General features: G+C 44.8%; 1 protein-coding gene across 1 annotated transcript in view; it reads left to right on the top strand.

The window, feature by feature from the left end:
• The window catches only part of TTC17 (tetratricopeptide repeat domain 17), a 114,057-nt gene that overhangs the window by 70,032 nt on the left and 18,178 nt on the right, over nt 1–25,847 (top strand). Inside the window, exon 17 of the mRNA XM_043972198.1 lies at nt 15,724–15,894. Within this exon, the coding sequence (XP_043828133.1) occupies nt 15,724–15,894 (171 nt within the window). The remainder of the gene's footprint in view (nt 1–15,723; nt 15,895–25,847) is intronic.

The following is a 25,847-nucleotide window of genomic DNA, read 5'->3' as shown; positions in this document are numbered from 1 at the left end:
AAGGCATCCATCAGAAAATTCTGTCCAACTGGCTTAATGACATTTGTGTACACACTTTGCCATGGGGGCTTCCCCATTGTTCATAGTCGCTATGGTCACCTTCTTTCATATCCTGCTTATTGCTTTGAACAACAACCCAAAAAAAAAATCAGCCTAATTTCTTTTTCTAGTCTCCTGTGCCAGTCATTTGTGGTCATGGCACTGCAGGAAAAACTTGAGAGCCTTTTCAAAGTCCTGTGAATATGTTGACTCCATGCAGCCTTTGTCTCATCTTCTCATTAAGTACCTTTTTAGAATCAATCCCGAATTTTGCCATCCAAATTGTCCCTTCAATGGTTTTCTTCAAAGCTGCTTACATTTCATTAACTGCCAGCCCCTGCTTATCTCGCACCAGCAGGTCACAACAAGCCAACGTCACGAACATGAAAAAACAATGAGCCAATCACATTTAAGAGAAGAAGGCATCAGATCAGATAGCCGGTGCTGAACAAGCCCTCCCAATTTCTGCTGTTCCTGCAGCACCGGAACCCCTTCTCTGCCAAGAGCCAAGGAAAGAGTGTTTTGGGAATATAGGGATTGGACAGTTCTCTTTCATTCTTTGTCTCTTCTGGCTGAAAACCAAAAATGGCAAGATTTGGAGTGTGTTATGTTAAAGAGCATGGGGGCATGTCTAAGGGTGGCACCTGAGCCTTCTTGCTTCCAGGGAACTCTTAGTGAACCCCGATCTTGGTGACTTCAGGGAAGTCAGGATTTATCTAAGTTGATGGTTAACAAATGCTATACCATGATTTTTTGCCTGTTGTTCTTACTAGATATGATCAAAGTGCTTGTCTTGGCCCCCTTGCCCCTAAAACACTGTTGGGGGGGGGGCAATAAGGGTTAAGTGACTTGCCCAGGGTCACACAGCTAGTAAGTGTCAAGTGTCTGAAGCCAAATTTGAACTCAGGTCCTCTTGAATTCAGCACTAGTGCTTTATCCACTGCACCACCTAGCAGCCCCAAAAACACTGTTCTTTAATTGGGGAAGAATTTGGCACTAATCCATTCACCTCTTTTCCAAAAGATGATCTTCGAAAGGACATCAGTGATAGAGCCATGCTCTGCTTGGCTCCTGCAAATGAAAAAGACTTTCATTTTTGTGTGTCCCCTATGAAAATGAACCAAATTTTAAGTCCTGTGAAGTATCACTAAATTTGAACTCAGTTCTTGCATCCTCATTTGGAAAAGCTCTCCATAAGAGCTTTATTGGGATTCACCAGGGTGATGGGCCCAGTTGGTCCAGACTTGTTCCAGCTATTTGTATCACCAGCCAAGCCAGATGAAAAGGGATAGAGATCCCACATTCCCCAGATGCTTCCTCAAGTCCCACAAGCCCCACTCTGATGCCTCATTGTAGGGTGACGGTGACTGGCTTTTCAGAGATTATGTTAATGGAGTCTAAACTCCAATAGATAGATCCAAAGCTACAATACTGCAAAGGCTTTGACATGCTTTCTGCCACTTGACTGGACATTGGGTGATGGATTCTTAGCAATGGTAACTCATGAAACAAGAGGGAATAAAGTTCAGTAGGGTGCCCTCTTGCCTCCAATGATGGTGGCCCAGTGATGGGGAAGGGGACAGAGACTACCAACAGTTTTTTGTTTTGTTTTGTTTTTTTGAGTGAGGCAATTGGGGCTAAGTGACTTGCCCAGGGTCACACAGCTAGTAAGCATTAAAGTGTCTGAGGCTGGATTTGAACTCAGGTACTCCTGACTCCAGGGCCAGTGCTCTATCCACTGCACCACCTAGCTGCCCCACCCACAGTTTTTAGACCATCTATAAACATTCGTTTCATTCCTGGAACTTGAAATGTGAGATCCTTGCCAAACACAATTTTTAAAGCATGTCTCAGGGATTTTCTTGACAGATGTTTGCATTCTTTCACCTGCATTGTTCTCAGTGACTTTGATGGGCATTCCAAACCACTGCCCTTCTCCCTGGACCATGACACAGACAACTAGCCTTGGTGCATAGAGGAGCGTTCATTGGACAGCAGTCTGAAATTGCTGTCCTAGGTGCTGAAGTCACGCCTGATTTCAGAGGTCTGCAAATAGCAAGGTATTTCCCTTGTTTTTCCAGCACACGTTGTTCCCGTTGAGAAAAGAAGACCCTCAAAGTCTCAGCTTCTGGTTAACTTTCCAGTCTGCCTATTTCGTAGCCTGGTCTAGATGCAGAATCGGCAGTAGGCAGGATTTTTATGCACATCCCCAGAGCCGTTCCTTGGCCTGCCCTCCATTAGGCATGAACCTACCACCTACTTACTATCTATCACAAGCTGCGTCTGGCTGGGTGTGCTCAGAGCCCCACAGATTTATAGCTGGAAGGAACCTCTGACACTTCTAGTCCAGCCTTCTCATTTTCCAGGGAGTTGTCCTGTCCAAAGTCATAAAGGTCACCAGAGGCAGAATTTCAGCCCAGAGCCTCTGACTCCAGAGCCAGGTTCCCTTGCATCTGGCAGCATGTACTCCACCCCTCTGTCTTAGTCACAGGGAGGGCAATGGGACTGGGAGGAGGTCAGAAAAATTGGCACAGCACCTAGCTCTATATCTCTTTGACCTTCACACCCATTCCTGCAGAAATGCAGCAAAAGAATAGCACAGGATCATTGAACGAGCTATGTTCCAGACAAATGCAGTCACTATCAAGACAATGGCATTCAGCATTTCTGTAGTGCACTGGGATTTACAAAGAACGTTACATATAATAGGTCATTTGATCTTCCAAACAACAGCTAGTGCTCCAGTTTGACAGATGATGAAACTGAAGGGGAGAGGCTTGTCCCTGGTCAAGCAGCTAACAGGAGTCTGAGGCAGGATTCATACCCAGGTCTTCCTGGATTTAAGTGCTGCATTCCATCCACTGTATCACAGTGCTTTTCAGAAACCTGTGCAACTATGGCAGGGAATGTGGATGGCCCGGCACAGTGGACTTTTCCCACCTTGTGTGAAAAGAGAAAGAGATCTTTATTTGGAGTCAGAAGCGTTGGGTTCAAATCCTGGTTCTCAGGGGCAGCTAGGTGGTGCAGTGGATAAAGCACCAGCCGTGGGTTCAGGAGGACTGGAGTTCAAATTTGGCTTCAGACACTTGACACTTAAAGCTGTGTGACCCTAGGAAAGTCATTTAACCCTCACTGCCCCACCAAAACAAAACAAATCCTAGGGGCAGCTAGGTGTCACAGTGGATAAAGCACCGGCCCTGGATTCAGGAGTACCTGAGTTCAAATCCGGCCTCAGACACTTAACACTTACTAGCTGTGTGACCCTGGGCAAGTCACTTAACCCCAATTGCCTCACTTTAAAAAAAAAAAAATCCTGGTTCTCCTGTTTATTACATGTAACCCTCCCTCTCTGAGCTTCAGTTTCATCATCTGCAAAATGGGGAGAATGATACTTGCACTACAGGTTTCTTGGTTGTTGTGAAGGATGTGTTTTGTAGACATTACCACCCCAGAGAAACAGAAGCTATAGGGATGATAATGCACAGAATGGGCTCTAACAGAAGACAGAGCAAAAGATAGAAAATCCAGTGCAGATTTTATACCATGAAAGTAATTCTCATTTGTTTGGGGGTTTTAGACTCTCTCTTGTCTCATTTCTACCACCAAGAGTGTGAAAGCCAAGTGCTGAGTCCTAACTGGTATATTTGCTCCCCAACATGACACTTTGAAGGTCACCCAATACATAAGCACAACCTGGAAGCCTCCCACAGAGGCTCGGTGGTAATGCTTGTTGGACAAACCCAACACTATGAGAACCTTTCCTTTTCACTGAAATGAAGGACCTTAGCGATCCTCACCAGGAGAGGTTTCTGTTTGTTGTTGCCGAGGATTCGAGGTAGGGTAAGCTAGTGCCTAGAGCATAGGGCTGAGAGTCAGGAAGACAAGACCCAGGCCCACATCCCACTGAAAACACATGGTGGTTGTGTGATCCTGGGTGAGTAACCTAACCTCTCAGCCTGTTGATTGGGGAAATGAGGATGGAAGATAAAACCCCAAGACTTACCTTTCTAGTTTATTGTGAGACCATATCTGTAAAACAATCTGCAAACTTAAAAAGAAATTTTTGTTGATCTCATTTCTGTTTCATCTTCATTTCTAAATATATCCCTCCCCAGAGGCTTTGCCAGATTTAAAGCACCATATAAATAGCAACTATTATTATTGCCAGCGACCTCATTAGTGGTGTTTTCCAAGAATCCTGTATGCTGGGTCAATAGTTTCACACTACTTTACAGATAAAGATACTGAGCACAGAGAGGATTATTGGTCTGCCCAAAGTCAGTCACCCAGCGAGCTGACAGTTGCACTGTGGACTGTTCAACCAGTTATATAGCCCACCAGGCTCTGGAGCTGCTGGATGCTGTAGCAAGCTACTGAACAGAGCTCGATTTTATGATGTGGCTGATCCCCACTAAGGTTTCTTTCATCCTTGGGAACTCTCTACCTCCTCACCTTCTGTGAAAGTTGCCTTTTGTAGTATTGAATTGCTCTAGAGAAAGCTTACATGGCATTGGGTACCTGCTAACCCTGTGGGGTCAGAAATACACTTGCTTATCACAGCAGAAGTTCCCCGATAGCTTTTTAATGTAACTTCTTTAAAGAAACCTGGAATGATTGTGAGCACTGGGTGGGAGGAAAAAGGAAGGGGGGGGGGGGCGGGGATGGACACATAGGGAGAGAGAGGAGGGGGGGGGAGAGGTCTCTGTGATTTATTCCAAATTCCAGTCTGAACAGCTTTGGACAGTGACACTTTTACTAGTAGGGTATATGCACCAGAACAGTGCTATAAAGTTAGATAACAAGAGAAACAGAAAAGGAATGTTAACATCAAGTGTTACTAGGTTACCTTCTTATTAGAAAAGGAATTCGTTTTTGAGCTGCATAATCTGAGTGCAGTATAGTTAAGGGGAGGTGGGAGGGAGGAGGGAATACTATAAAAAGGCACACATGACTATGTATGGAGGAAGACTATCAGTATTTTTCACCACCGAACCTTGTGTTTAATTGAATGTACCAGAACGCCTACTCTAAGACATCTTCTCTAGGAGATAATAGAAAGGAGGCTGTAGGCCTCAATATGATCCTCCAGAGTCAGAGCTAGAAGAGGTTGGTCCCTTTACAACTTTACCTTGTCACGACCACCTCCAGCCCTTTCATTTTTCAGATGAGAATACTGAGGCCCAGAGATAATGAGTAACTTGCCCAGCGTCTCAAAGATTGCAAGTAACAGAGCCAGGATTTCTACCCAGACCTTCCTACTACAAATCCAGGGTTCTTGGCACCATATGAACTCTGCTAGGACTGCTTTTTCCTACATCTTACCTTGAAACATTGTCAAACCCATCTTCAGGCCCCAGTGTTCATGGCAAAAAGAATTTAACTCCTGTCCTAGGACCCCACTCTTAGATGAGATGGACCATATATAATTGAAAGAGGAGTTACACATCAATTTCGAGTGGCAGAGATGTAGTTTAGACATAATACCTCACCAGATATTCTTTTCCTTGCCTTCAATAATTGAATGAATGGAAAAGTATTAAAGCACCTACTCTATGCCAGGCACAAAAAAAAAAAATTATGAGTCCTGACTCTCGAAGAGCAGCAGATGTCCCCTCCCCAGTTTGACCCTTTTGGTTATTGCTAACCTCTTTTCCTTCTCCCCAGCTCCCAAAAAAGTAGTCCTTGAAAAGCCCGGGAGCAGCCAGAAAGCCTAACACAAGGCTAATTTCCAGCACAAGCAACTTTCCAAAATTTCAAATTGTTTTGGTACAGTTTGACCCCAGTTAGTGTTGGGGAAGAATACTGGATTTGTAATCAAAACTTGGGGGTCCCAGCTCTTAGAGCTGTTATTTACTGAATGACCTCAGGCCAGTTGTTTAGCCCCCTCTAGGTCCATTTCATCATCTTTAACATGAGGAGTTGGGCTGAATGATCTCTAAAATGCCGCCTCGTAATCCCATGAATTGTTTCTATCCCCACTGAAGCATAGAGATGAATTTATTACCACCTATAAATACTATAGGAGACCACAGAAAGATCATTTTCGCATCATCTCGCACATCAGGGGACCACTATGTTGGGTTTGGGAGAGGAGATGGATAAGAGGAGAATGTATCATCTGGACAACTGAAGGAAGTACTCACCTCATTGTGTGATCTTCCATGGTCCTTATGTTGAAAAAAAAATATATCAATCAGGGATCCCATTCAAACCCACTGACCACCCTGGTGATGCTGAATGAGTTACAGATTGTTCCATGCTAATGTAATGATTGGAATGACGCCACCTGCTGGAGACTTACTGTAGAAGAGTTCTGCCCATGAAGTGAAGGTCTTTGAGGGCAAGACCAGGAGTCTTTTCTTTGGCGTCAGGAAGTGATGCAGGCTAGTGGGAAGAGGTCTCGCTCTCTTTTCCTGAGGACGCTGGTGGAGAGGGGAGCTAGAAATGTGCTCTCCCTTTAATAGATAGGAATCTAGGCCTTTTCTTCTCTCTTTACCAAACTCTTATTCTCCTTAATAAATGCTTAAAAGTCTAACTCTTGCTAAAGCTTATAATTTATTGGTGACCACTCATTAGATATTTTAGACAGTTTAGCTAGAATTTTAGCCCTTAACACTAAAGGAGGCTATTTTGAGGAAGCCGTTAATTTATCGATAAAAATAGCAAGAGGTACCAGCCCTGGATTCGAGAGGACCTGAATTCAAATCTGGCCTCCGACACTTGACACTAGCTGCGTGACCCTGGGCAAGTCACTTAACCCTCATTGGCCTGCCCCCCCCAAAAAAAGAAGAAGCTGGAAAAAAAACAAATAGCAAGAGGATAGATATATGATTCATTGATCATAGTAGAGTGTATAATCCAACCCCCTTATATTATGAATGAGGAAACTGAGGTCCATGGAGGTCTAAGTGACTCGCCAAAAATCACACAGGTAACGTGTCAGTGCTAAGATTTAATCCCAGATCCTCCAACACTGGAGCCAGTGGTTGATGCTTCCACTGTCCCAAACTAATAATTGAGTCCTTTGACAATTTTCATTAAGAAATTACGGCATCTCCATTTGTATATGACCTCTTTCTAACTACATCAGCCCGAGGAGTTCCAAATCACCGAGCATAATGTGCTGGAAAGAACATTGGCCTTGGAATTGAGAGTCTCCAAAGACCTGGACCTGAATCCTGTGCTCTAGCACGTAATAGCTGGATAGCCATGGACCATATCACATTCACTCTGTGGCCTTTGGTGTCTGCATCTCCAAAATGGGTTAGATGGAACTAGATGGTACACCTTCCAACTCCAGTATTCTGTGATTCAATTGGTTGGAATCCTTTCTGCCACCAAAAAGATGCAGAAGAAAGCCAGTCTCTTTAACAAATTTAACATACTTGGATCAGGGCCGTGGAAGATACTCTTCCCCATCTTTGTGCACAGAATTGGCATGAAAGGATGATTTTCCTAATAGTCCGACCAGCATGAACTTTCCCGAGGTTATTTTACCAACAGTGACTCGCAGTAATCTGAGAAAATGCCAGTTTAGAGACTAGGTTCATAGATCCAGAACTGGAATGGTCCAAGTCCTTCATTTCCTAGATAAGGAAACACTCAGGGAAGTTCTCACTTACCCGAAGTCACACGTAGGAGGACTTTCAGCCCCTTTCTACCGGCTCCAAAGCTAGTTCTCTTCCCACTGAGCCACATTACCTCTCTATTCAACCACAAGACACATTGTACCTTTTTCCTTAAAGAGACCATTGTGCATTGAGAGCGACTTTAAGAGAGGTAGCATAGTGATTTAGAGAAAAGGCCCTGAATTCAAATCCACAGGACTGGGGCTTGAGCCCCAGCTCTGCTACTTATTAGTTACGTGGCCTTGGATATGTCATTTCCCTCAGTTTCCCTGTTTATTTAAAAAATGAGAACATTGGGCTGAATGATCATTGAGGTACCTTCCAGATCTAAACCTGTGATCCCAGATATTATTTAACTCCCCAAAGCATGTTTGGTGGGATGCCTGGTTTTTGGAAGAGAGCTTTGGTAATGTGCCCAAGATCATACAGCAGGATAGGGGCAGAACTAGAGTGCCTATTTTGGAAACAAAGACATAAATGACGTTGCAGTGCATCATCTTCAGTGCCAGGAGTTGAGACAAGTAGGATACAAGATGCATAATCAAGCGTTTCTATTTGCAGCCTAACAATGTTAGTGTATTAATTGTTCTAGTATGATTTTCACCCCAAGGCATTTCATTAGAACCATGTAGTTATTCCAAAAAATCTGGGGCATGAGGGGAGCCCAAACTGCAGATTTCCCCCACTGGTGAACCAAAGCATTGAGTCTGCAAATGAAGTCACATGCCTCTAAGATGAATGGTTAGCTTTCCCAGTGTCCTTGCTGCTTCTCCTCCCTTCCATTGCTTCACATCCCTTACCCTAGGGAGCTAGCCGGGTCGCCCAGTGAGGCACCTTTATCCCTGACCTGACGACAGTTTCAGCCCCCTGGAGGCCACGGTCGACTGGAGAGTTCAAGTGCCAGGAACTTGGGCACACCCTTAACTGCTTCATCTCTCTACCAGACAACCAAGGAGAAGGAGTAATTAAAGAATTAGGCAATTTGGCTTGCTATATTTAGCTCTGCTTACCCAAAGCACGCCAGACCTCTTTTCCAGGCTCTTTTTAGCTGTCAACATAAGAAAGTTAACTATTCTAATCTTAAGGGCATGTAAATTTTTCTCCCTTAAGGTGTTTTGGGGTGGTGTTTTTTTTTCCCATTTTAGGGCTGCCTATTTCTTGGCTCTGTAAAGTGATTGATTTCAAAGTAAAACTGGATAGCCAGCCCCCTTGCCTGCTTGTCCCCCATCCTTCACCTCTGTATTCCACCCCAGCCAACGGTTCTGCCCACCTTCTGGCAGGTGAAAGTGGGTGGGCAGGTTCCCTTCACTGACGGGCAACATTCTTAGAATGCACCAAGCCTGCATCAAAAAGCACCCGGGTCTGATGTCAGGCAGGATGGCTAATTTTAGCTTTGGGGTCCTGTGCACATCATAGCTTATAAATTACCCATGAAGTGCTGTGCGGACTGCAGAGATTTTAAAAGATGAAACCAATTAAATTTTCATGGTGCAAAGAGGAGGGGAGGGCAGGGAAGAGATGTGAGGCAAAGGCTGGTAGAAAGAGTCAAACACCAGAACCAGCAAGACATTCCCTGAGTGTTAATGCTGAAAGTTGCTGATTTGCCCTTGTGGTTGTGGCTATTTGTTTTCATTGAACCCATGTCAGGGTGTAAGAGTTTTCATGAGAAAATTCTTAGAGCTAGAAGACAGCTAACATTCCCTTGGGGCACCATGTCTTTCATTATCATTATTCTTACTGTTATTTTCTCTCCATTTTTTTTTTTGTGGGGCAATGAGGGTTAAGTGACTTGCCCAGGGTCACACAGCCAGTAAGTGTCAAGTGTCTGAGGCTGGATTTGAACTCAGGTACTCCTGAATCCAGGGCTGGTGCTTTATCCACTGTGCCACCTAGCTGCCCCTTCTCTTCATTTTTAATAGCCTCATTTTGTTTTCCTCTGATTAAGAGCTGTCTATGAGGAGTGTGAAATTCTTCACAGGATCCTAAATTCAGGTCTGGAAAGAACCTCAAGGGTCTTCTTAGACTACCACCACCACCTCCCCATTTTATAGATGAGAATCCTGAGGCCCAGAAAGGTATTAAGTAACCTACCTAAAGTCCTACAAGTAATCAGGAGCAAAGCTAGGTTTGTTCAGTCCTACTTCATTTCTCCATTCAGAAATGCAAGTGATTTTTAAATGACTATTTGATCAGTCCCTCCTATAATTCAGTTCCACAAACATTTATCAAATGCCTACTATATGCATGGGAGTCAGGGGTTTGTAATGGATAAGAGTTTTGGATGGGGGATGAGGAAAACCTGGGTTCACTTCCCAGCTCTGAAGCTTACTAGGCATGTGACCATGGGCAAGTTAATTAAACTCTGAGCTTCAGGAATTTCCTAAGACCCAATAGCATTAGTAGGAGGCGATCTCCATGGAAAGAAGGGGTTCCCACAACCAGAAAGCCACAGACAATCCACATACAATGTATGTACAAAGCACTGTACTACCTGCTGGGAATACAAAGAAATGAAACACACCCTTCCTTCAAGAAACTTAGTCTCTGTTGGAGGGATGTACACCCACACAAGATAGTCTGAAGATAATGGACAGAGTCCTAGGAGATAACACCTGAGCTAAGCCATAAAGGAAGCCAGAGGTTCTTTTTTTTTTTTTTTCCCAGGGCAATGTGGGTTAAGTTACTTGCCTAGGGTCACACAGCTAGTAAGTGTCAAGTGTCTGAGGCTGGACCTGAACTCAGGTCCTCCCGAATCCAGGGCCGGTGCCTTATCCACTGTGCCACCTACCTGCCCAAAGCCAGAGATTCTCAGAGGCAAAGGTGAGGGTAGAATGCATTCCCAGCATGGAGAAGAGATGGAATGGTGAATTCAGGGAATAGGAAGCAGCTAGTAAACCAACTGACTGGAATATAAGAGTATATGGAGGAATGAAGTATGAAATAAATATGGAAAGGCAAATGGGAGTCTGATCATAGAAGGCTTTAAACACCATGTTGAGGAACTTGTATAATTTTATTCCGGAGGCAATGGGGAGCCAACGCAGATTTTTGAAGAGGGGAATAACATGGTCGGACCCATGTTCTAGGCATATTTATTTGTTAGGAGAATGACTTGGGGAGATGAGAGACTAGAAGCAGCACACTAATGAAGAGGCTGTTTCAGGAGTTGTGGTTAAAGATGATTGGCTGGAGCTAGGATGATCATTATATGATTGGAAAGAAGGTGAGGAATGCTAGTGATTTGTTGAGGTCCAATGGACAAGACTTGGCAAGTGGCAAGTAATGGAACACAGAACGGGAGGGAAGAAGGGAGGAAGAAGACTCAAGGATAGCTCTGAAGTTCTGAGCAGGAATAACTAGGAGAAGGGTGTTGCCCTCAACAGAAAGAGGGAAATTTGGAGAAGGGATGGGTTTAGATACTTATTCGTATTTTATGACACTGATATTTTAGATACTGAGTCATATTTTAGATATGTTGAGTTTAGGATGATTATTGGACACCCAAGTGGAGATGTCCAGCAAGTAGTTTGGCAATGTAAAATTGAAGTTCTTGAGAAAGATGTAGGTTAGATTTATAGATTTGAGAGACACCTTCATAGAAATGATGGTTGAACCCCATGGAGTTTGTCAAGATCACCAAGTGAAAGCACTAGAGAAAGAAGAAAATAGGGCCCAGGGATAACCATCAGGGATACCACTTGGTAAAGAGAAGATGATCCAGCAAAGGAAACTGAGAAACCCCAGATGATAAAACCAACAGAGAGCATTAGACAGTAACCCCTTTTTTTCTAACACCATCAGGGGATGGGGGGGGGTGAATAAGCATTTATTAAGCACTTTGCAAATGAGAATGCATCGTATATTTATTTTTGGTACAAATCTGTATCATGAGTAACCTCCAGTTGTAGAAACTCCTTCCAGTGATGTAAATCAACATTTGTAAAATTTAAATTCTTAGAGGCAGTTAGGTGGTACAGTGGATAGAGCACTAGAACCGAGGTCAAATCAGCCCTCAGACACTGGCCGTATGGGCAAGTCATTTAACCTTTTCCTCAGTTTCCTCATCTGTAAAATAGGAATAATCAAGGCACCTGCCTCCCAGGGTTGTTGTAAAGATCAAATGAGTTAATATTTATAAAGCATTTTGCGAAGCTTAAACCACTATATAATTGCTAGCTATCATTAGAGATCTGTCTAGGGCACTAGGAGAGGAAACGCTTTGTCCATGTTTGCACAGGTAGTCTGTGTCAGAGGCTAGACTTAGAGCCAGGTCTTCCAGAAGTCCAGCTCTAGCCACTCCACTTTGTTGACTCTTACTTGTATGCCACCTTGAATCATTAATCCAATCTGACACAAGACCAAAAACTATCTTGTGTTTATTTAGTACTTCTTTGTGTGTGTATGTATATATATAAGACATGTTTGTTTCCATCCCACAGAATATGAATTTCTTGAAAGCAAAGACTTTTTTTTTTAGTGAGGCATTTGGGGTTAAGTGACTTGCCCAGGGTCACACAGTTAGTAAGTGTTAAGTGTCTGAGGCCAGATTTGAACTTAGGTACTCCTGACTCCAGAGCCGGTGCTCTATCTACCATGCCATCTAGCTGCCCCTGCAAAGACTCTTTTAATTTTGTCTTTATTAGCACAGTGCTTGATACTTAATGGGCACTCAAATGATCGTTTCTCACTCTTCAGCTCTAGGTTCAGGGGATACAAAACAAAATGAAAAGTAGTTTTTGCCTTCAAAGAGCTTCAGTTCTAATGGGAGAAATAATATCACTCAGTCTTTAGGGGCAGCTAGGTGGCACAGTGGATAAAGCACCAGCCCTGGATTCAGGAGGACCTGAGTTCAAATGTGCCCTCAGACACTTGACACTTACTAGCTGTGTCACCCTGGGCAAGTCACTTAACCCTCATTGCCCCATCAAAAAAAAAATCACTCGGTCTTTGGTCATTCCTGACTGCAACCAAATTATAAAAATTTTTGAGGGCCTAGATCGTCATAAAATTCTGAAGCTCCAGCACCCACCATCGTGTCTTGCACATAGTAGGTGCTCAAATTGATGATGGCAGTGGTAACTCTTCTAGGAGAAGAGAGAGAGAATGAATGAGAATGTAAAGGCATTTGTTCAGATAACATAACAAAAGGTGAAAATCAGTTTCAAAATGTTCTCTAGCCTCCATAAACCTAGTATGGAACCTCCCACAAAATATGGAGATGTGTATTTTATACAACGTCTATGGAAAATGTTGGCTCAAATTTAGAGTACCGTGGGAATAAGGTGAACACATGAGATACACACATGTCAATAGCAGCTCTTAGTTCCTGATACTACAAGGCCTAAAAGTCTTTTTCTCTTTTCAGTTGGTGTAGACCAAGATACATGTAAAAATGGGGGAGGGGTTGCATTAGTTGAACACACACACACACACACACACACACACACACACACACACACACACACACACACCCCTACACATACACATACACATACACTCACACACACACTCACAATACCAGCCCAGACTTGCAGTGACATATTGAATAATGCTGGAAAAATTAAGCTCCCCAGAACTGAAGGTTTAGGATTCCTGGATTCTGGATTCATCTGGTCAGGGATCCTCCGGCCATGGAACAAGGCATTGAAGGGTCTGTGAAAACTAAACCCAAAATACAAGAAAAGTAACTGAGTGTTTCCTCTTTGCTCCTCAACTTTCTGCTGGAGTTGGGCTTCTAACCAGGATTTACCATCTTCCCTCCCAAGCCATTACTCTTGGACCACGTCCTGGAAGAAGATAAATGGGGAGCTTGTCTCAGTGCTCTCTCTGATGGGTCTGGTTTTATTAGATTCGTCTTCCCATACCCTGCTTAGTCATCTTGTGACGTCAGTGTGTGTTACTGGGAAGACTTGACCCAAGCAGTTGATACAAAACCCCCATCAAAGTGAATACACTTCATTCAGCATACTTTTGTATCTTTGGTCATAACCATTGAATTAAGCCATAGAGGGAGATGTTTCCCCATTCACTCCCCAGGCCTCTTAGACAGTAACCCCTTGTTCTAACATTAGGTTCAAATTACCCAGGTCTTGGATCCATTGCCTTTGTAAGACAGGTAAAGCCTTGGGAGGAGGCATGGTGTGATTGGAAAAGTACTAATGTTGGCACAGAATCAGTGAGTCAATCAAGACCTCTGTGACCACAGACACATCACTTCTCCCCTGGGCTTCAGCTTCCTTGTTTATAAAATGTGGAGATTGAATGAAATGGCATCCAACGTCCTTCTCATCTCTAGGATCATAGATCTAAAGTTATAAAGCCGTCTAATCCCATCCCTTCATTGGGCTCTGACCCCACAGTCAGAAATATCCTTCTCCCCTGTGGAATAGAATAGGTGAATTTTAGAACCCTTTAAAACTAAGCAGAAATATTCTTCACTGAGCTATACACACCCAAAGTGCCAGTGAGAAACTGATTGGTTCTTTGCCACTTTGAATCAGCTACGTTTTATCATATCCTTTACCAAAGAACAGCTACTGTGACTAGATGGTGCAGAACAGTGTCCATTTCTTTGATAAAGTTAAGAAACAGCCCCTCGTATTTCAAATATGATTCCTGGGTATCACCACCCCAACTGCCTCTGATGGGGGTTAGCAATCAGCCTTAATATTTGGTTTTGATCCCAAACCATGACTTTTTTCAGTGCATGAATCTCCCTGCGTGGAAATGCCCTCCACTAAGGCAGATCAGCACTCCTTCTGTCACTTAAAGTCTTAGCAGTTTACCTGGGAGAGGGAGAGGTGAGGCACTTGCCCTGCTTTCCTCAATTAGTAGGTGTCAGAGGCAGAATTTGAACCTAGATCTTCCTTATGCTAAAATGTACCTTCAACCACCATACCACACTTTACTCTCCATCAGCCTCAATAGTAAGTCAGGCAGCGTGCATCTACTAAGTAAGCACTTAACCACATACTGATGTGTCACAGAGAAGAGCATAAACAGACCCTGCCCTGAAGGAGCCTTAATTCTATGATACAAAGGGGGAAACTGAGTCACAGAAAGCAGCAAAGTCAATGGGCATATTAGGATTATACCTAAAACATCTGGTTTTTATGCAAAGTGGTCACTGCCCAGATTATGACTTTCACTATTCCATACATCGTCTTAAAAGGTCCCACTTCCTTAATTAAAGTACAGATACCTGTGTTTCTTACAAGTAATAGTGTTGTTGGGTTGGTTTTTTTTTTTTCAGGGCAATGAGGGTCAAGTGACTTGCCCAGGGTCACACAGCTAGTAAGTGTCAAGTGTCTGAGGCCGTATTTGAACTCAGGTCCTCCTGAATCCAGGGCCAGTGCTTTATCCACTGTGCCACCTAGCTGCCCAGTAATAGTGATTTTTTAAATATATTTAACATCGTTTTTTCTTTTAAAGTTTGAGTTCCAAATTCTCTCCCTCCTCCTGCACCTTTACCACCTTTACCAAGTCAAGCAACATGATATTGATGTGAAGTCACTTAGCGTGTCGACAGGAAACTGAACACATGCCACATCCCCAAGTCTGTTGTTCCATGCTTCCTGGTATCCTAGGATGCTTCCTTCATTCTAAGATAGAATAGTCCCTCTATCTTTCATCATCCGTCATACTTTCTGTAGCTTCAGTGCTAATTTTGGAGTTCACGTCTCTAATAGAGAAAGAGAAATGGGGGGGGCAGGAATAATTTATTAAAAACCTTTCAGCTTTAAGAAAATTTGGCCTAGAATCTCACTATAAATAGGAAAAAAATCAGATCTGGGGGCTCAAAACTCGGTGGATGAAGATTTTCCATAAATGCTTGATTTCACACAGCAGCAGCTGTTCAAAACAACTTTGCAGAAACTTGGGCCCTACAAAAAATCTGGCCTGGATCTCCATCTCCTTAACGTGTGTGTGTTTGCCGACAGATAAAAGACGGGACATCGATCCTTCTTTGTTCCTGCCTCGTGGTGTTTGGCAGCAATTGCTTCAGCCCACTCCAGAGGGCCATTTCTAATTTGTCTGTGTGTCTCTTGTCCTCGAGGTCATTGTCATGAGACTAACCAGGACAGTCTCCGTGGCAGAGAGAAATATTTTGACAATCCCGAAGCCCTGGAAGCTGCTGAAGATGACCCCTCTGGGAGAGGAAGAGAGGAGGACCCCAGGATCTCCATTGAGAATTCAGGGAGAGACTCAGATCCCCTTAGACTTCAAAGTAAGTTGAACTTCACATTTCAAATGGGACTTGTAGGAAAAAGTCAGTTCCCAAGCTCTGAGTCCTGGTTTCTCAATGGAAGTCTCTCCCCTTGCAACGTGAATCGGGAGGGGGCCACTTAAGACAGAAAACAAGCTATAGAAAAAAACCCTATTCCTCCTGCTTCCAGTCTTTGCTTCCCACTATCTCTTTTGTTGCAACTAGGACAAGAGGGCTACCCTATGTTCCAGAATACTCCCCTCCTGAAGCAAGTTTTAAAAAATCTTTTTATGATGGCTGATTGAAGATGCCTCATCTGGAGAGTGACTTAGACCTAAATAGACTAAATGATCTGGTTCCCAGACAGGCCAAGGCTCTTCCCAGTGTTCCCCAGTAGGACCGTGAGTCCAGGCACACCTGAGATCTTTGCCATCACTTGATCAGTTGAGTTGCAAGGTGAGCACTCACAAGGCTGTCTGTTTCCTCCTAGGTAGTGAGCCGGCAGTGAGGGTAAGTTGCCATCCAGCAGTTGGTGGTGCCTTGTGTGCAGCCCAGTGGCTTAACAGCTAGACCTCACCCACGTGTGATTAAAAGAGGCAAATAGAATAACATGCGTTTCTGTCCCTTTAATGCTCTTGCTAGGAAAAAAATAAAATAAAACTCAATTAAGACAGCTATGCTTTAAGCACTTAAGAACAATAAGTTAAAGAAGATTATGAAGCAATTTTTAAAAATACAAGTATCTAGGTGTCATAGGCACTTTTTTTCACTAATCTTTAATTGTTATGAATGGTAATCTAATCCCAGCTCATTCTTCCCCTCTTCACACGCACCTCCCCACCCACCCCCTGTCCTTCCGTCTTCCCAACTTTAATGAAGCATGTTCCTGGACCGTGGCTCTGGTGTTTGGGGGTGTTAAGACCAGCTTGGCAACAAAAGCCCTTATGGGCTCTCTAATACAATAAGCTTTAACTCCAAGCAAATTAATTCTAACCATCTGTTTGCAACTTTTAAGAGGAAAAAAAATGCCCATTTATCTTTCAAAATCACCAGTTCTCCACCTGTTGCTTCTTCTCTTACCTGAGGTCACATAAAAAGTCAGGTGAATTTAACGGTTCAATTCAATAAGCTTTTACCAAGCCTCCAGTGTGTGCCAGGCATTGTGCTTGAATCGGGGACACAGCGACAAGAATCAAAGCCAGCTCAACCTACAAGGACCTTCTGTCCTTCTTCAGGGAGCACAACACAGACACAAATAGGTTTGAATCCCAGCTATGAAGCCTTTTTCCTGTGTGATCTTGGGCGAGAAACAACCTTTCTGGGCTTCAGTTTCCTTCATCTCTAAAATGAGGGGAATTGGACTCACAGACCTCCAAGACCCCATGTACCTCGAAATCTAAAGTCCCATGATCCTATAAACAAAAGACAAGCAGGTGGGAGAGACAGACTTAGATCCCCAATAACCTTGGGAATCAGGGAAGGAGGAAGCTCTTGAGCTGAGACTTGGAAGAAAGGAGAGTTAGGGGTTCCAACAGGCCGAGGTGAGAAGAGAGAGCATTCCAGGTATGGGACAGAGGCCTGAATGGTGGGGAACAACTGGTTGGCCAGTTTGGAGGGAACACACTGCATGAGGAGTGAGTAATATAGACAGGTGCAACAATGGAAGTACTTCCTTCCATTGGCAGAGATGGAGTCCTACAAAAACCCAGCTTGGCTGAAAGTAATTTTGGCTTTTGGCCATATGACAAATTTGCTTCTAGCCCTCCACCCCCTCTGTGAGCATGTGTGTACACACACACACACACACACACACACACACACACACACACACACACACCCCTTTCTGATCTGTAGCCTGAAATTTGCATGCAGTGCTTCAATATCCTCTTTAAGCATTCAGCAGTGTTCAAATCTGCAACTCTTCTTGCTTGCCCTTTAACTCAAGCTGCTTTTTTTTTCCCCCCAGAGGGTCTGTGGCCCTTTTCAGAGAACCTGACATATAAAGTACCCACTTAAACAGAACTTAACCGGGATTCAAAACCAGAGATTTGTAATGATTTCACTGTAAGGGCTATGCCTGTCTTTAAGAAGACTTCCCATATAAAAAACTGACCTCTCAAACTGGATGAATTAGGGCATGGTTTATTCCCTGGGGGAAATAATTCTTCACCTTTTTTTGGGGGGGGGGTGAGGCAATTGGGGTTAAGTGACATGCCCAAGGTCTCGCAGCTAGTAAGTGTCAAGGGTCTGAGGCCAGATTTGAACTCAGGTCCTCCTGACTCCAGGGCCAGTGCTCTATCCACTGTGCCAGCTAGCTGCCCAATTCTTCACTTTTAAAAAGGAATTCAGAACTCCCTTGGTATTCTAAAAATAGGATGCAACCTAACAAAAATTCTGTTTGCACCTGACTTTTCAGGTGGATAGAATGCTGAGCCTCAGAATCAGGAACACATTCAAATCCTGCCTCAGACATTGACTAGTTGTGTGACTCTGGGCAAGTCACTTGTAACCTCTCTCTGCCTCAGTTTTGTCAACTGTAAAATGGGGGTAATAATAGCACCCACCTCCCAGAGTTGTGAGAATAATAATTATAAAGCGATTATCACAGCGCCTGACACAGAGTAACTGCTTAATGAATGCGTGTTTATTTTACCAAATGTGGTTTGATCAAAAGAACACTAAACCTGGAGGCAAAAGTCCTGGGTCCGACTCCCAGGGTCAGCATTTCTTGCTGTGTGACCTTCGGCAAGATGGTCAATCTTTCTGAGCTTTAGTCTCTTCGTCTCTAAAATTGGGGAACTGTGGTGGATTTACGGTATCACAGATGTGGGCAGTCTCTCTGCTGGCATAATAGCTCATGGATTCCCCACTGTGCCCACACACAAGCCTGCACCTTCTGATCCTGTGTGATTCTTGTCTGTGTAAACCCTTCGCCGAGGGTGCTGCTCATTGAATTGAAGGCCTTCTACTAGTTCTGTTACTATGGTTATTATTACAGCACCAGATGTCTGATTGTTGTCCTTCACCCTCAATACCCACTGTATGGCCTCCTTTTCCAGTCTATTTCTCTGTTAGTGATGTCCTTTATACCACAGGGTTGTGATATGTTATAGCCTCCTACAACAACCACAGGATGGAGATTGGGATTGGGTTAGATTGGGATTTCATTGGGTTAGATCTCAGACATTTTGGTCTCAGGACCCCCCTACACTCTTAAAAATTATTGAGGACCCCCCATGTGGGTTATATCAACCAATATTTAGCATAATAGAAACTAAAACTAATAATTTTTTAAATAGTCTTTAAATGGGAAATCACAAAGTGTTTTTTTTTAATAAAATAAGAGCATGTATAAAAAATTCTTTGGTTCATTTAAAAACAACAATAAACTCATTGGGTGTTAACAGGTATCATATTTTTCATAGAAAAAATAACTATATTTTCAAAAATAGCAAGAGTAGCATTGTTTTTCAGATCTCTTGACTGTCTGGCTTAATGGAAACTAAATGAATTCCCATATCTACTTTTGCATTCAGTCTGTTGTGATATCTTGTTTTGGCTTGGGCATATAAAGAAAGCCTCACATAAGATCTGTATTTGGAAATTATATTTTAGTAAGCAAATAACACCTTAGTTTTATTGTTAAAATAGTTTTGACTTCAAAGACCTCTAAAAGGTCTTGGGTGCTTCGAGGGGTCTGCAGACTACACTTTGAGGAGTGTTGGTCCAGTGAACCCCTGGATGAGGTAACTCACTCTATAATGCAGGTTGGTACCATCTAGTTGTCTCAAGTACTGAGAGATTAAGATTAAGCTGCCTAAGGAAGGTCTGGAAGCCAGGTCTTCCTGCCTGTGCTTCCAGACAATCTCTCTGTCTACTATATCACACTCCTTCTCTGTCAGAGATAATAATACTTACACTGCATTCCTCAGTCAGCATGAGGATTGAGAAAGTACTTCCTAATCATAAAAGTCATTAATAACCATGTGGCGGTATTATTGTAAAGTGCAGATAGATTGTCATTTCATATTTCTAATTACCCTGCCATCTCACCCCCTCCCTATGAGTCAACATTTGGGGGGGGGTGAGGCAATTGGGGTTAAGTGACTTGCCCAGTGTCTGAGGCTGGATTTGAACTCGGGTACTCCTGAATCCAGAGTCAGTGCTTTATCCACTGTGCCACCTAGCTGCCCCATGAGTCAACATTTATTATAATGTATGCCAGCATCTTTTACTAGGCACTTGGGGTGAGGCAGTGCTAAAGAGGGAGGGGAAATTAGAAAACAGAAGACTCCCACATCCTACCTACAAGGATTTTAGAATCTAGATTTTTTTCACATGTGTGCATGTATGTTACATGTCAGAAGAACCCTGGCACCAGATGAGATCCCCACAGGAAATGCCTTCTCCCTCTTCTCTCCCTCTCCAACTTCTACTTTTCTTTTGATATCCAGGTTAACACTTACTTCAGCAGAAGAACCTCCTCTGACTAACCTTAGTCTCCATCTCTGTGTTATTAGTCTTGTTGTTGTTCATTCTTAATTCAAACAGAATTTCTGTCTATACCAGGAATCAGCAAAGTATCGCAGTTTTGACCTGTTTTTGTACGGCCCAACTGGAGCTAAGAATGGTTTCTGATTTTTTTTTTAAGTGAGGTAATTGGGGTTAAGTGACTTGCCCAGGGTCACACAGCTAGTAAGTGTTAAGTGTCTGAGGCCGGATTTGAACTCAGGTCCTCCTGACTCCAGGGCCAGTGCTCTATCCACTGCACCACCTAGCTGCCCCGGTTTCTGAATTTTTAAATGGAGTTTTATCATCTTTAAAAATGTAAAAAAAATCTCTTCTTAGCTCAGGACCTTACAAAAACAGTCCCGAGGCTAGTATTTCACCAACCCCTGCTCCATATTCTGTGGCATGTACCTGTTTCTTAACCGTATTAAAGCTAGTTTCTAGGAGTTTCAGGTAATAACAATAGCTCACATTTCTGTAGGGCTTTAAGGGTTAGAAGGGGCTTGGGGGGGGGGGCAATGAGGGTTAAGTGACTTGCCCAGGGTCACACAACTAGTAAGTGTCAAGTGTCTGAGGCTGGATTTGAACTCAGGTCTTCCTGACTCCAGGGCCCATGCTTTATCCACTGCGCCACCAGCTGCCTCTAGTAAAGGCTTGTTGAGTTGAATGCTGAATTTTCTCTAGAGCAAGGACCCAGTCTTTTCCTTCCTTTTTATCTTCATTCATATCTAGTATGGTGCTAAGCACATAGTCCATCCTTAATAAATCCCCACTGATTTCACAGAATCAGCATCTCAGTGTTTCAGAAGGGCCACCTCGTCCAGTCCCTACGTGAAACATGGCCTTCGCTTAGAGCAATTGGCTTCCACTTAAAGACCTTCCCTAACAGGAAGTCATTTACCTCTTCAGAAACACATTCCATTTTTTGAACAGTTCCAACAAGTGGAAAATGTTTCCTTTAAACCGAACCCAAATCCACCTCTCTGGAATTTTCCATTGGGTATAGACCCACCCTCTGAGGAGAGAATGAGTCTACATCTATCCCCTCTCTTTTGGGGGAGTGGGGGGAGGTAGGCAGTTAGGGTTAAGTGACTTACCCAGGGTCACACAGCTAGTGTCTGAGGCCAAATTTGAACTCAGGTCCTCCTGATTCCAGGGCCAGTGTCCTATCCACTGCACCACCGAGCTGCCTCTCCTCCGACCTAAATGTCTCCAGTTCTTTCAGCTAGCCCTTGTATTATACAGGCTGAAGGCCTTTCACTCTCCTGTTTACTCCCCTCCCAATTTGTCCGTGTCCTTCCTAAAACATGGTACCAAGAACTGATCACAGGCTACTTTTGGTGGGGTCTGACCAAGGCAGACTGAGGTGGGACTGTCGACCAATCAACCAGTAAACATTGATATATCTTTTTTAACCCAAGTACAGCACTTCACATTTGTTCAATGCAGTCCCTGGCACATGGGCACTTAACAAATGCTTGTTGATTGATTGATTAAGCTTCCCATATTAGTTCCGACCCATTGTTTGGGGTCTGTTGAGATCATTTTGTATCCTGCTTATGTCATCCACAAGTCAAAACCACCAATCTTTGTTCCAGGCCTGAATTTCTCGCCCTGACAATAGCATCAAAATGCCGTTTGAGACACCGGGCTATTTTCTTTTCATGACCTCATCCTCAAAGATTAGGCATAGATGCTTGGCAGCATTAATTACCTTTTAGCAGCCAGGATCAATTACTTAAATAAATCAGATGGGAAAGGAAGGAATTGGTTTGTGAACCATGTTATGCAGCAGCTGTTGGATATTAGAAATTTAACATGAAGGCCCGCGGTATGTGATAGAGTTACCTCCGCAGGGTTATCCTTCCAGTTTCAGAAGGAAGGCTTTCTCGCTGAAGCTGACCGTTCCATCTGTATTATGCTGGTTCCCATCGTTTCCCATCATCTCTGGGCCCGCAGTCTCACTCCCCACCCTGCTGCACCCTTCCACTCTTCCCTGGTCCTGCTACTTACTTACTCACCACCTGTGTGACCTTGGGCAAATCGCTCAACTTCGCTGGGCCTCTGTTTCCTCATGTGAGGGACAACATGGCCTCTGGGATCCCCGAAGCCTCGGATCTGTGACCCTACCAGCCCTTCCCTCCCCCCCCCTTCCTTTTTAACTCCCAACAGGTTTTGTTCTTTCCCCTGTTCAAAGAACAATCCTTTCATTTGATTCCTCCTTCCTCCTGAGCTCTCTCACCCCCTCTCTCCTTTCTGTAGCCAAACTCCCACTTCCCATCTGCCAAGTAGGTTGTCCTTGGCAGAGCTGTGGGCATGGAAGCCACATTGCTGGGATTCCCCCACAATCCCCTCCTCGCCAAATCCATGGGTCTTTCTGCAGTCCTTGTCCTTCTCAACCCCTTGGGAAAATAGAATGTTGATGTTGACAGCCTCCCTCCTAGAAAGTCATCTCATTGGTTCCTATGAAACTACACTTTCATGGGTCTCTTAATTCTCTGACCAGTCCTTTACTTGTTTCTTTGCTAACCCCTCTTCCGATCTGTACTATAGTCATCTGTCTCTGGAAGCAGAAGCCCCGAGTTCAAATCTAGTCTCTGAGGCCCAGGGTCCCACAGCTGGCAAGTGGCTGTGGCAGGATTTGAACCCACATCTTCCTGATTCCACGTCCAGCTGCTTCTCAAAACAATTAGCACAGTGTTGGCTAGAAACCACATAGTCCAAATGCTTTCTGATGGATTTCATCCTCCTCCCTCACCATTTTCAAGAGAAGCATAATTTGGAAAGTTTCCCCATTTGGGAGCTGTTGCTGCCAGTGGTTTCTAGACCCCCCCCCAGGGCAAATGAGGGCCCTAATCTCAGCATCCTGTGCCAGGACTGCCCGGGGCAGAGCTGCAGCACCTGCTTAGATAAGTGGGGTGCTTGGAGGTACTGAAGAGTATCCAGAGGAAAGAAGGCAGGGAGCATCTATCAGCTGGCCTGGAGGAATAAGGGAAGGAAGCCCGCTGCTTCCCCATCCCCTCCCAGGATGGCCTGAGTGCTTCGAGATCCCCGGGAGGCTCACACCTTGCCCATGCTGAGCCTGGCCACCCTGTCTCAGTCACGTGACCACCCCAGGACACCAGCCAGGCTGATGCCTGCCCTTGTAACTGCACCCTTAGGCCAGGCTGCCTTCCCCAAGCCAACAGGCCACTCGGCTGAGCTCACACTTCTTCAGCCCAGGTATGGTCTACAAGGTGCTCCCCATCACTCAGTTCAATCAGCCTTTACTCAGCAGTGGAAATGTCTTCCCTCTTTTAACATGGATGAAAAGACTTTGAGGCTTAGACTGAGCACTGGCCCCAGTCCCATGGCAAAGCTGGGATCTGTCCCACATTTCCTGATGCTGAAGCAGGGGTCTTCCCACCACGTTACGCTGCCTCTCCAGACTTGGGCAAAGGGAGGGAGAGAGAAGGCAGACAGAAGACCCCTTCCCAGCAAACCCTTTGTCCTTTGCTCTCCGCCTGTTGTTTTAGTCTCTCTCCTCTAAATCTGGGTTAGGAGTGGGATTGTTTGAGCTGAGTAAAGATGGGCAGAACTGAGGCTTTCAGCCACATCCTTTAGAAGACAACTTTCAGCCTCTAAAAGATCATTCTTTTCTCTAACTGTGAATAAACCCCCAGTGTTAGCTGGGTCACACCACAGCTCTAAGCTCTTGAAACTGGATCTACAAACAAAACGGTGTCAGTGCTATCTAGCTGGTCCATATTTTTATGAGGGAGAGCAAACCACCACACCAGCTCCTGGGGTGGTGACGCCCACCCCCCAGACCCCACCTCGGCTCTGGCATTGAGCCCAAGCCCAGGCAGGAGCGTCTCCGGGCACAAAACATAGTATTGGCCTCAAGGCCTGAGCCCTGGGCCCGCTCCCACATCCTGGGAAACTAAATGAAAGTGAAGGATTCTTCAGGCTTTGGCTCACCAGCCTTAATGCTGGAAGTCAGGGGCGAGGCTTCGGTAATCCTGACTCCTGGGGCCCTGGCGGCATCCCTCCCTGACACAAGCCCAGGCTGGCGGCAAGGCGGTGCCACCTGCAGTAGTTATGCCTCCTTCCAGGGTGGTCCCCCTCCAGCAAACATCCTCACAACCCCTCCTTCTTGAATCACCCTGCTAGAAAGGATTCCCCACCCATGGCCGGCCTTTGGTTCCTCAGAGGAGATATACAGCCTGTTATCATCCGTAATATTTCTGATGCACTTAGCACAGAGCCTGGCTCATAGTAGGCCCTTAACAAATGTTCATTCCCTCCCTTACCAGGCTTATGCCAAAGCCTCTCCAACTTGGTAGAACCCACAGTCTTGTGGCACACTGAGGAGAGGACTAGGTCTGGTGTTAGGAAGACCTGGGTTCAGATCTCACCACAATTTGTGACCCTCAAGCCTTGGCCTCCTCCTCAGTAAAATGAGGATATTAATAGCACCTGCCTCCCAGGTGGGGCAATGTGTGGAAAGCCTTTTGTGAGACTTTCTGTGCTTTGTGAATGCCGGCTCATCACTGAGGATAGAGGGAATCTGGTTGGGACTTGGCTGACAGAGCTCTCCCAGATGAGGAGACTCCCACTCTCTGCCCAGTGTAGCTGCAGAGACTTGCTTGGAAGACCGAGAGGTTAAGCAGCTCGCTTCCGACCCCAGACCACAGAGGCAGAACATTAGATGTAGCACTAGAACCCAGGGGTTCCTGGCTCAGAGCCTGGTCCACCATCCTCTGCACCGCCCCCCCCTCCCTTCAGTGTTACTCTGGCCAGAGCCAAAGCTCTTGCAGGCATTGCCTTAGGAAACCCAGGGGCACCTCCATCCCACCAGGAGGAAGCAGCAAAGACCCATTTTTCCAGCCCCTTCTCTGTGGAGGGCACTGTGCTGGGTGTCATGGATGTGTCAAGGACCATTAAACAGAATCGAAAAGTTAAACCTGGAATGCTTTACAAATGCCAGACTGGTCAGCAGGCAAAGGCAAGATGGAGCTGGGGGAGCAGCTCTGAGCTGTGCTTCATAACCGACATTGTTCACAGGTCTTACTCATTGACCTGCTCCCACTTGGAACTTGAGTAGGGTGCCTCTGATCCACCATCAGTAAGGCATCTTGTTTAAAGTTGAGTTTTCCCAGGGGCAGCTAGATGGCGCAGTGGATAGAGCACTGGCCCTGGAGTCAGGAGGACCTGAGTTCAAGTCCGGCCTCAGACACTTAACACTTACTAGTTGTGTGACCCTGGGCAAGTCACTTAACCCTAATTGCCTCACTAAAAAAAAAAAAAAAAGTTGGGTTTTCCCCCCATTGGCCAGGATGTCTTTGAAGTAATACATTCCCTCCTCTCTCTCTCTTTGTCTCTGTGTCTCTCTCTCTTCCTCTCCCCCTCTTCCTATTCCTTTCCTTCCTCTTTCTTTGCTTCTTCCTCTCCTCCTCCCTCCTCTCTCTCTTGTCTTCTTTTTC

This window comes from Dromiciops gliroides, chromosome 6, assembly GCF_019393635.1.
Source record: "Dromiciops gliroides isolate mDroGli1 chromosome 6, mDroGli1.pri, whole genome shotgun sequence".
NCBI classification, from domain to species: domain Eukaryota; kingdom Metazoa; phylum Chordata; class Mammalia; order Microbiotheria; family Microbiotheriidae; genus Dromiciops; species Dromiciops gliroides.
The sequence above is the reverse complement of the archived record's forward strand: the minus strand, read 5'-3'. Positions and strand labels throughout refer to the sequence as shown.